The 12,891-nt window shown below is 39.5% G+C and overlaps 1 protein-coding gene across 1 annotated transcript in view; it reads right to left on the bottom strand.

The window, feature by feature from the left end:
• The window catches only part of LOC139135840 (uncharacterized), a 68,604-nt gene that overhangs the window by 43,010 nt on the left and 12,703 nt on the right, over positions 1 to 12,891 (bottom strand). Inside the window, exon 2 of the mRNA XM_070703584.1 lies at positions 3,292 to 6,703. Coding sequence (XP_070559685.1) covers positions 3,292 to 6,703 — 3,412 coding nt within the window. The remainder of the gene's footprint in view (positions 1 to 3,291; positions 6,704 to 12,891) is intronic.

The raw sequence follows: 12,891 nt of genomic DNA, 5'->3' as shown, positions 1-12,891 counted from the left end.
CATACAAAAATTTCAAAGCAATCTAACACACAGTTTCTGAGCAGAAGATTTTTAAACCCAAAATGGGAAAAATTAACCCAAAAATAGCGCCAATGGCACTTGATCACAACTGGCACATTGTGAAACTACTCTATCTCTGGGTACACCTGTACATGAAATACTGAATGGGTAGGTGCTGCGGGTTTGGAGTTTGTCAGTAAATGCACACACAAAACAAAGTCCCGAAGTAGCAAATTCCAGCCATTTTCAAACCACACTGTTTGTCAGTGGGGTAAGCAATATTCGCAAAAATCACATTTCCAGGCTAATAGACTATGTTTTACGAAATCACACGTCCTTATCACAAAATAAAACGATCTTTGTCTTTAAATCAATGCGCCAGTAAACAGGTCCAGCAGCTAGTTATGTCATCAAGTCTGTAATGTTAAGGGTCATAACAAATGTGAGAAATCTAAAACATTAAATATGTTGTTTTTTATCAATTTTATTACCAAAAGCGCATGAAATCTCTGATACTTTGAATCAGCCATCCTGCATATTTCTAACATTCATCAAAACCTCATTTCTGTTCCACAACTCATTAAATAGTCCATAATGCAGGATTGGTGTACATTCCAAAACTACATATATGAAAGACCCCCTAAAATCAATTAGTTAAAGGGGGGTTAGAAATTTCCCAAAACTATCTAACCCCTGCTCCGTTTGGCTCCATTTTTCGGAATGGAACTTTGGAACCAGTCTGAATATCTGTACCAAATATCAATGCAGTCTGTTCAGCGGTTTTTGACTTTTTGTCGTTTACGGAAAATGGACACTGAGTCTGTCTGACACCGGTTGAAGCTAACCCTATATCACAACTTCCAGATGTGATAATGACCTATGGTCATTATGTTAAAAATACCGCCAATGGCGCTTGGACATAATGACCGCCTAGTATTATCGGCATTTATCAACAACCACACTCACTGTGAATTAGACAGACCACAAAGTCAATGAGCAACATATAGCTGAAAGACTATTTTTCACATTGCGATTTTAAGCTCATTTTTATGAGAAAAGAGACATGTATATGTATATGGAGAAATAGAAGAAGACATATTTGTAAATTGTTTGTTAAGTGACAATCATATATGCATCTCTTGAAATTTTGTGGTTATAAGGTATAGCACTAGTGTAAGAATAATGAGGTTAGAATAAGTTAGTAAAGCTAAGTTGACAGTAATTAAGATTACAAAATTATACACTCAGCTGGGGAAATCTGATTGAAATAAATGATGAAAAGTAGCAAAGTCATGGTCATCTTTTGTCTAATACCTTGTGTAAGTTCATGAACTTTACATAAATCTTGCTGTAGATTTGTTGCTAATGGGCAATAACTGTGTTTCAGATCATTTGAGAGCAATCCATCCATGACAGGTTTAAATTGTAATATACTTCTATTTAAAGGAGAGAAACTTCTCAAATAATTTTTTTCCCTGTAATTTGCTGTGAGAACACATGGACAGATGCTCAGGACTCTATGCTGGTGCTACCTTGATAACTACATGTAACCTACAACTTGTAACGTCATTGTCTAACCTGTTCACCCCCAATTTCCTGTAGACAGGTCCACACTCTCCATTGATAACAATGGGTTTGGGCCATACCATTGTAGTGAAAGACTGTAACATGTGAGGTTGTGGACACTTAATCTCTGGAATGTCAAAGTCTGTATATTGACTCAAGGATGTTTACTTAACAAATGCCTAGGGTCATCTCAAAAGTGAGAATCTAAACTATGAAATATGTTTTTTTTAATGCTTTTGATGCCCAAAAGAGCATAGAAATCTCTTATACTTCGAATCAGTCATCCTGCATATTTCTAACATTCATCATAACCTCATTTCTGTTCCACAACTCATAAAACAGTCCACAATGCAGGATTGGTGTACATTCCAAAACTACATATATGAAAGACCCCTAAAATCAATTAGTTAAAAAGGGGGGTTACAAATTTCCCAAAACTATCTAACCGCCGCTCCGTTTGGCTCCATTTTTCGGAATTGGAACCTTGGAACCAGTCTATGTATCGGTATCAAATATCAACGCAGTCTGTTCAGCAGTTTTTGACTTTTTGTCGTTTACGGAAATGGACGACATCAAACACCGGTTGAAACCACCTCTATATCACAACTTCCAGTTGTGATAAAAAATGGGATATATGCAACTTTTCCACAATTTGAACAAATATTACTTCTATCACCCCAGCAACCTGCATTTCAAGTATCTGAGCAATGGCAATGGGATGAAGGGTTTCAGAAAAGAAAATTTTTTTCTAAAAATGGGAAAAATTGCCCCTTAAATACAAATATGCAAATTCTGCCACAATCTGAACGACTCTGGCTTAGGTCACTCCTAAGAACCTGCATCCTATGTTTCAAAGCAGTGGAGCCAGTGGTTTCTGAGAAGATAATGTTGACAGACCATGGACAGCAGAAGAATGACGGATGACGATGGACTATCAACCTATATGATAAACAAGGTGTCATTGACAGCAGGCTTAGAATGAGAAAATAAGCTGAAAACATCTGCATATACAAATTACTCATCATTTGGTCGTCCTGATTGATTTTTGAGCATCTAAGTGAGGTATTCATTGATGAGGATATACCGATAATTTCATGTTACCATTTATGATGAGAAATACATGTCTCACTATTGAACAATGGAATGTAACAACATTATGGCAAAATGAATACCACAGAGCAATATAACTGTAAGGTTTATTGAAGAAGCTTATAACAAGACCACTAGCTATAGAACTATTAGAAGGTGCTTTTAGGGGAAAGGGAGAATGGTACATGTAGGTTGCATGGTTATAAAGCCCCTTGGTTTGAAATAGTATACACTTCTATTTACATCTTGGACTTTATGAACATTTTCCCTAGGCTGGAATTAATATTTCAGTACATGTTCCTCCCAGGAAAACAAAATGATTTTACTTACTTTACTTCTCTGATGTAAATTAAGTGCCATTTCAAGTAACATTTGTGAAAAGTAGACCTGGTTAGGCAGCATGTACATACATTGTCATTCTAGGGAAGTGCCCTGTCCTGGGCTACAAACAACATTTGCTGCCTGTTCAATTTAGCTCAATGGTAAATTTACATTTATGAGATTAAAATTAGCTATCATGAGGGCATGCCGGCATTCAATGTCACGATATTCTGAATTTATTTTGCAGAATTTATCACTTAATCATGTATGATCAACAGCTCTGGAACACAAATTTACTAAAAACTGACAGCTTACCTGGGTGGGATAGCATAATCATGTGTGTCTTCCTCTTCAGCTGTAGCTTGTGTTCCAGTCATGTCAACATAACTGCCTGAACTTTCTATGGATGTTACAGATTTTGTAGAACTTCTCTTATCAGGTGGCGCCCTGAACACATCTTCCTGTCGTAAATGGACGTCCGCATTGTTATAGATGGGAGGAGAATCTGGCATGACGTACTCACTCTCTGGCGTGACATAGTCATCATCACTATCCGTATTTTTGTTGATCCTGTCACGTTTGCGAACATCTGGAGTATTCTCGTACGCAGCTGAATCGCTATCAGATCCCGTGTGGTCCACAAAGACTGGAGGATGATAATCCTCATCACCTTCATGAAGGAACTGCCCTGACAGTTCATGATCTCTTGAGTCTCGTAATACAGGTGTAAGTTCAGTTTTACCGTTTACCTCTTGAGGTTTGTCAGTTGCATCCTCAACGGAAGGACAGTTCTCGTAGATGGGTTGATTGCTTGCAGTTACTTCACAAGTCTCAACATGAGAATTTAGTCTGTTCTCATAGGTTGGCTGATCGCTTTGGGTTACTTTAGCAGTGGCAACACTGGACATAAATCTGTTATCATCTATCTCTTCATATTCAAAACTGTCATCCTCTTCATTATCATGGCTGTCAGAAATAGACTCATAGCAATGAGCTTGTTCTAAACTTATAATGTCAGTTTCTTCTTCCACAGTAACTTTCTGAGAGACCTCGTCGACCTCATCAACCTTTACACTGGCAGCTTCATTTTCTTTGCCATCAATGGACGACTGAGACAGTGGTGAATGGAGTTCTTCTTGTGGTTGGACATTGATGTTTTTCTCTACAGTCTTGGGTAACAGCTCTCCTTCAACCACATGCTTGTTTTCTTCACCGGATTCTGTGACAGGTTTTCCTTTTCCACTTGCTTCTCTCTGGGCATCTTCATCACTATCACCTATCGGATGATAGAAAATACTTCTACTATTTCTGTGTTCGCCTCTTGAGACACTGGGTTCTTTGTTGCTCTTGTTGTTGCTGTTCCTTCTGACCAGCCTGGAAACTTGAGAAATAAAGCTGTTGTTTCTCTTAAGTCCATCGTCAGCATTGGTGTCTCCCTGCTGGGTGGCACTGACATTTCTATCCTCCTTGGGTACAGTTGCTCCAGCTCCACTCTCCAACCCCATTGAACTTGGTTTTCTTTCTGATGCAACTTCACCGTCCTTTGCCACTACTTTTATTCGTAGGTGAGGTGAGGATGGTTTCTTTTGCACTTTGGGAGCTTTCCTCATTGGTGGCGATGTTGTCACTGATGCGTTTGATCTCCTCCTTGAAGACGGTGATGGTACAGTAGAGCTGCTGGACGTCTTCCTGGTTGCAGATGGTGAGGCCGCTGACAAATCCTTTGAATCCTTACTTGGTTCTGCAGAGGAATATGTTTCTGACTTGGTAGAGAGGTCTGGATTGCTGGGTGTATTGTTGCTCACTAGAGTCTTCTCTAAATCCTTCCCATCAACACTTGCAATTTTCGAAGGTGGTCGTACAGGAGGAGCAGGTCTGTATGGCTTTCTTTTTACAGGACTATTTGCTTCTGATGTTTCGGTGACATGATCTTCTACAACATTTGATTCTTGAAGTACAGGCTGGACAGGTTCTGCTGCCTTTGTGTTACAAGAAGTTACAGTCTCTGAGCTTTCTCCAGAAATGTCCTTCAAAAGTTTTGAACTTTGCTGTATAGGAGGAGCAGGCCTTACTGGCTCGACTCTACTTGACTGTTTCTTATCAGGGGTTGCCACATCTACCCCTGGAGATGACATGGGCCTTGCTGGTTTGGTCTTGACTGGAGATTGCTGCTGAGATGGAGACTCCCTAGCTGGTTTGGTTTTGACTGGAGATTGTTGCTGAGATGGAGACCCCCTAGCTGGTTTGGTTTTGACTGGAGATTTTTGCTGAGGTGGAGATCCAGTCGAGACTTCAGTCCCACTAATCTGATTCTCTTTTACGACAGCCACAGGTTTTGTCACTGGTGGCGGTGGTGGTGGCACTGTTGGCCTTTTCTTTGACGACCTTCTTGTTTTTTTGTTGGAATCTCTTCGATCAACATGATCGCTAACTTTATGGTCCTCTGATTTATCAAGTGATTCAGCTGGATGATCTGGTGTTGTGACATCAACTACCACTGCAGGTTCGCTTGTGGATGTATCTGAAGATGTTGTGGTTTGCTCAATTTTTTGGATGTGCTCTGACTCACCTACAGTCTCTTTCTTAGGCGAATTCAATTCCTGATGTGATTTCGGCCGCAATTTTGGTTTGGCTGGGGTTGGTGGTGGGGGCCTTTTCGGAAATGACTTCTTTGGTGAAGTGTTGCTGGCCTGCACAGTATCCGGAGCAATCTGTTTTCCCTTTGCTGTTTCTGCAGTGGGTAATACCTTCACAACTGCCTGATTGCCTGGCTCCTCTGGCATATCTGACACCTCAACAACACCAGCATCCTTGTTCTTCTTGCGTGGTGGTCTGGATGGCGACTTGTCACCATTTTCTCCGCTTTTTAGTGCCTCATCTTGGGAATGTATTGAAGACTGGTTACCTGAAGAAACATCCTGTTCATGAACTTGTGTATCTTGCATGTCTTGACCATCTGGAAATATAGCATGGTGAGTTTTGGCACGGACAAATCTTGGTTTTGGAGTTGGTCTCCTTCTGGACGATAAATCTTTCCTGTCAGGTACATGTATGTTACTGTTACCACCATTTGTAGGTCCAGAATGATCATCAGTTATATCAACATTTGAATGTTGAGTTAGAAAATTTACATCTGTCTCTGAGGAGACGTTTTTGTCAAAAAATTCCTGCAATGAGGCATTTCTCTGAAGACTACCTATCTCAATAGTCTTTCTCTTAGGCTTTGGTTTTGGCTTTGGTTTGGGTTTGGGTTTGGGTTTAGGGCTGGCTTGAAGTTGGGTCCTGTTTGATGGTGACTCTGGTTTTACGTAGGGTCTGTTATGTTCTGTTTCTGAAACTTCCCTTTGTCCCTTTTCCTCTTCTAGTTTTTCATTGTTATTTGAAGGAGATAATGCTGCCTTTTGATCTTCAATGTCCTCTCCTTTTTCAACATTTTGAACCCTCTGTTGCTTCTCTTCCTCAATTGAGGGAGACTTGTCCTCAATAACAGCACTTTCCTCATTCTTTGCTACACTATTGATTCTTGAATCCTCGTCATCTGTCTTTTTGGTAATATTTGTGTCATTCACACTATTGCTCTGGTTGCTCTGCTCAGATAGTTCCTTGTCAATGCTGTTTTGCTGTGAAAGTCTTATGGAAGGACTTCGTCGTACCTTCGGCTTTGGAGCAATCTTAGGCTTTGGCTTAATTGGAGGTGGAGGTCTCTCAGGAGGTGTCTTGCTCACATCTGGAAGAATGAGGAATAGCAGAAAAATTGGTTGTAAATCTGTTCACACATGCACATGTTAATGTGAAGATACATATGAGTTGTCAATCAATGATACGTACAGTATATATTAAGCATAATATGACATTGATCTTAGCATGATTATACATGTATGTACTGGATAATGCTTTTCAAGTTATCTCCACTAAACACACAATTTGACAGATCAGATTCTTGAAACCTTTAAAGGTCTGGTGAAATGCCCATGTTGCAAAATCACAGAAATACAGTTGATAGTCTATAAAACAGTTACATTCATTTCTTTTTTCGTTTAGCGCGCGTGATTATGAAATATGGCAAAAGAAAAATGCAATGTGTCCCCAAGCCTCTCCAATTGACTTTTTTCGGCTTTCCGAAGTTTGCCCGACGCTGTATCTCATAACGGGAAGTAACTATTTCACACCTCCGTAAGCTCCCCACGGGAGTAACTTCTAGGGTTTCCGCTTACATGATCGGTACAGTGTCCTCCTTCACTATGGGAAGACGTTGTCGGTTGCATGCACAAGAATAAACACTAAACACTACAACACGGAAGGTTGAGACCGCGATACAAATCACCTGCATGAACAGTAACACTGAACGTTGGGACTGCTATTAAAATGCACTGGTCTACAAACATGGAACGTCGGGACCGCAATGCAAATCGACAGTAACATAAAAAGTAAATGGGACCGTGATTAAAATGCACAACACGGAAGGTTGGGACTGCGATGCAAATCAGCTGCATACAACAGCAACACTGAACGTTGGGACATGGTTGTTGGGACAACCATTAAAATGAACAACAACATGAAACGTAGAGATCGTGATACAAATCATCAAGGTAGATTTCTACCTCCATGATACAAATTGACAGCAACACGGAGCGCGTCATTTGGACGGCAATAAAAATGAAGAACAACGGGTAATACTGGACCATGAGGCCCACGATGAAAATCGACCGCAACATGGAACGTTTAAGACCGTGATTAAAATGCACAACACGGAACATCTAGACCACAATGCAAATCAAATGCAACACTGAACGTTGTGGACGCAATTTATAAAATGCGGATGTCTGCTATGTATAGCAAAAGTTTCCATTCTCATGAGCAAGCGTTCCTATGCCTGCTGTACACTAGACAAAATGACGTCAAATTTATCACGAGGGCTCGATTGCGTGTGTCTAAGTTTCAATTCTTGCGAGAGTCATTTATGCATGCATGCATGCATTTTCAAAAAGTCCAAATTATTCTTCAAAAATCTTCTTTAGAACCAACAGACCGTTTGAATTGAAATTTACTCATATCATCATTAGTGTGAGTACTTCAAGTTTGTGAAAGGCATTTGGATAAGGAACATGGTTTGGTGGCCATATTACGGACAACCTACAATTACCATGAAATGATATTCAAAAATCTTCTTTTTAAAACAAATACACCAATACTGTCCAGCTGACAGTTTACTCATATCATCATTAATGTAAGAACTTTCAAATTTGCAAAAGGCATTTCTACCAACCTTGTGGTTTGGCTGCCATATTTCCATGGTGCAAAACCTTCAATAAACATGAAATAATATTAAGAAATCATTTCAATGGAACCAATAGGCCATTTCCAATCAATAAACCAGTACCAAAATTTTTTTTCTAATTGTTTTAGATGACCTTGAATGACCTATGACCTACTTTCACATGTCTCAGAAAGTAAAATGGCTAGATTTTTTATTTTTGTAGAATATTGACAGTTAGGGCACAAGTTCTTTTCTCAGAAGTTTTGGATGACCTACTTCGACAAAACTTCAAGTGGACAAACTGCAGGATGACACTAAATTCAACACACTATTACTTTATTAAGCCATCATCAAAAATATCCTTGATCCTTTTTTTATGTTTTTACATCATTTTGCAGGCAATATGACATATAAAACTGATCCAATAAGCATATCCATTCAAGATAAAACACACCGGGTCTATGAAACATTTTCTATTTACAACATTGATTTGGACCATTATAGTTATGGTGGTATCAGCTGTCCTGGTAGCTGATACCGTTACCTGCTAGTATGCTACACCAATCAGGACAGTCCAAAATTGACAAATTTGTGAGTGATACAATTTGATGAATCATAAGTCATAGTTGGGTATGCTGTCACATTTCATTTGAGTGACAAAGTTTCATATTTGTTCACAGCATTCCACAAAAACGAAGCAATGTTGTTTACTTTCTAATACTTGCAAGCAACAAGCGTAGCTCAGGAAAACTCCACAACTGATGACATTTGAGCGTGTATATCAGCATTTACCATGAAGTATCAAAGCTTATATTTAGAGGTTATAAACGGCAAGCGAGGGTATTTGGTTGCGGATATAAGACCTCTGGGGTGAAAATTAGCATATTTGGCGGGAAATAATCACCGAGTGCAGCGAGGTGATTATTTCACCCAAATATGCTAATTTTCACCCCAGAGGTCTTACATCCGCAACCAAATACCCGAGCGCACCGTTTATAACCTCATTATAATATGCTAAAGTTAAAAACAAGAGGCAATTTCGTTATTTAGGGCCTGTTATGTAGGTCATTTCCCCCACACTCATCATGACCTGAGTTCAATTAGTCTAGAACATTCCCAAGGTCACTGCCCTTGATGACCTCACAACCTTGAATTCATTAGTCATGTTTGGAATGTTCTGGAAAGTTGATTAGTTGTGTAAGGGAGATAATTTTAGAACTGTAATTAGCATGTCAATAAAAGTTCTAGATTGTTCTTATATGCCTTTATAAAAGGGACGCGCTCAGCTTCCAGTCAGACTTTGGGATCGTGTCTCTTGTGTGTTACTAAACTCCAGCAGTAGTCATTCTCAAGACTTTTCAAGACCTTCACTGTCAACGCTGGATTTATACTGTGGTCTTTGTGCAGCTTCAAGCCTGCAAGCCAAAGGACTGTTCATTCATCCAACTGACTGTTACAACTCTGAGACTGGAGCTTTGCCGTCCCAGCTGAGATAAGTAGTCTGTACACTTTTAAAGCTTGTACTCTGTCCCTAACTTAGCAATTAGTTTTGTTTTCGTAATAAATTTTGTTTAAACGGAAACTGCTGAGTTCACCCTTTTGTTCGTTTTCTCTGCACGTAACAAATTGGGGGCTCGTCCGGGAGACGAACATTTCGAGCCGTTTGACAACATTTTGCCAGCCTTTTCAAAACTACTGTATACTTTGAACTCAGCGAAATTTAATCATGGCGGAATTTAAACCAGAGGAAATGGATGACCTTGATCAGGACACATTTGATTCCCTCGAAAAGACGACCTCATTGCACTGGCAATTTCCTTAAAGTAGAAGTCAAAAGATCTATGCGCAAGAGGGAAATACAGTACCGTATTGCCAAACATCTAGTTGATTTAGGCCAATTTGAGGAATCCACCCTGAAAGATTATGAGCCCGAGTCTACCTCTGAACTCAGAAAATTAGAATTAGAAATGCAGACAAATTTGGAGATCAAGAAACTAGAATTACAAATGGAAAAAGAGAGACAGGCATTAGAAAAAGAAAAATACAAATGCATTAGAAATGGAAGAAAGACAGAGAGAGAAAGATAGGCAGGAAAGATTAGAAATGAAACGTTTGGAGCTTGGACAGTCAGGAAAATTCTTCCCTTCAGACAAGTTTGACATCACTAAGCATTTCAGGTTAGTTCCCCCTTTCCAAGAAAAGGATGTTGATAAATATTTCCTTCATTTTGAGAAAATTGCTCAGAGTCTGAGTTGGCCTAAGGAGTCCTGGTCTATGCTTTTGCAGAGTGCTTTGGTGGGTAAAGCCAGAGAAATTTACATTCAGTTGTCAGTAGAGCAGGCTTCAGATTATGATTCTGTGAAGGAATTAATTCTCAAGGGCTATGAATTGGTGCCTGAAGCTTACCGTCAGAAATTTAGGGATTGTGAGAAGGCGAAGACCAAACTTAGTTGAATTTGCTCGAACAAAAGAACAACTGTTTGATCGCTGGTGTTCTTCTGAAAAGGTCAGTCAGAATTATGACAAATTACGACAACTTGTTTTGATTGAGGAATTTAAAAGGTGCATCCGGAGTGACATCAAGACGTTTATCAATGAACAAAAGGCAGATACATTAGAGGTTGCTGCACGTTTGGCCGATGATTATTCGTTGACCACAAATCTTCATTTCTCAGCAAACCATCCCAGTCCTTTTCATACAGAAACAATGCAGGTAATTTAACTCCTCCTTTTCATCCAAGAATTTTTCAAAGGAGAGTAGGAAATCAAATGACAACAGTTCACAAAATTCAAGTAACACTCCCACATCATCAGATCCCAAGTCTCAATCTCCTTCTGACAAACAGTTCGGTACACTTTCTTGTAATTATTGTAAGAAAGACGGCCATTTATTGTCAGATTGTTTCAAATTGAAAAGAAAACGTGAAGGTCAAAGTGGTCAAAGTGGATCTAAGCCACACCGGCTTTGTTTCTTCATCAACTCAATTAGAGTCTAATAATGTGTGCAACACATTTTCTGAGGTTAAACCCCTCTTATCCCAATTAATGAGGTCAAGGTCAATTCTTCTCAAGATAGCATTATGGGTATTTTCGAGCCATTTATTCATAATGGTTTTATATCACTTTCTAGTGATTTTTCTTCCGCTACCCCTGTCAAAATTTTAAGAGATACCGGGGCTTCCCAGTCTCTTTTGTTGGCAGATACCCTGCCGTTTTCTGAAAAGTCATTTTCAGGTTCTAAAGTTCTTATTAAGGGGTAGATTGCAATGACTTATTCCTGTTCCTCTCCATAATGTCTATTTGTCTTCGGACTTTGTTTCTGGACCTGTGGCTTTAGGTATTAGGCCTTTTTTGCCTTTTGAAGGGATTCACCTTCTTCTCGGAAACGACCTTGCTGGGGACAAGGTCATTACTAATCCACTTGTGACTGATAATCCTAGTTTAGATCAGGATCCAGAGCCAATTGAACAAGAGATACCCGATTTATTTCCTTCATGTGCCATTACTCGAGCCATGTCAAAGAAAACTTCTGAGAATCAAAATACTCTCAAAAATAATGTCACAGACGTTGACTTAAATGACACTTTTCTCAGTCAGGTGTTTGACACGGATCATTCCGTTATCCCTCGTGGATTTGAAACTTCCAGTAAAACTTCTGCTGACCAAAGTCAGACATTTTCTAGATCAAATCTCATTGCAGAACAACACAAAGACCCAGATATTTTGTCTTTGTTTGACAGGGTAGATGATGAAGGTAAAACTTCAGATAGCTCTGTTTCCTATTATACAAAATCTAGTATTCTCATGCGTAAATGGAGACCTCCAGATGTCTTGGTTGATGACGATTGGGCTATAAAACATCAAATTGTGGTTCCAAAGCCCTACCGTGCTGAAATATTGCGCCTGGCCCATGAAACCCCCTGGGCTGGTCACTTAGGAGTAAGGAAAACTTATCACAAAATTCTCAGTCACTTTTATTGGCCTAATCTCAGGCAGGATGTAGCACATTTCTGTAAAACTTGTCACACATGTCAAATGGTAGGAAAGCCGAATCAGACCATTCCAAATGCCCCTTTACAGCCATTCCTGCATTTCAAGAACCATTTAGTAGGATACTAATAGACTGTGTTGGGCCCCTACCAAAAACAAGATCAGGAAATGAGTATATGTTGACAATTATGTGTACATCAACCCGGTTCCCAGAAGCCATACCACTGAGAAACATAAAGACAAAGACTATAGTGAAAGCTTTAGTCAAATTTTTCACTTTATTTGGCCTCCCTAAATGTGTCCAGTCCGATCAAGGCTCCAACTTTATGTCTGGAATTTTTCAACAAGTAATGGATCAGCTAGGCATTAAACAGTACAGGTCATCCGCCTATCATCCAGAAAGTCAGGGTGCTCTTGAGCGATTTCATCAAACTTTGAAAAACATGATTAGGACCTACTGTTTTGACACAGAGAAGCAGTGGGATGAAGGAATTCATTTTCTGCTCTTTGCTGTTAGAGAGTCAATTCAAGAGTCTCTTCGTTTTAGCCCATTTGAGCTTGTATTTGGACATACAGTCCGTGGCCCACTTAAGCTCGTTAAAGAGAAATTCCTATCAGACGATGATGATTGTCTGAATATTTTGCAATATGTGTCAGATTTTCGTACA

The sequence above is a fragment of the Ptychodera flava genome, chromosome 6 (genome assembly GCF_041260155.1).
Source record: "Ptychodera flava strain L36383 chromosome 6, AS_Pfla_20210202, whole genome shotgun sequence".
NCBI lineage: Eukaryota > Metazoa > Hemichordata > Enteropneusta > Ptychoderidae > Ptychodera > Ptychodera flava.
The sequence above is the reverse complement of the archived record's forward strand: the minus strand, read 5'-3'. Positions and strand labels throughout refer to the sequence as shown.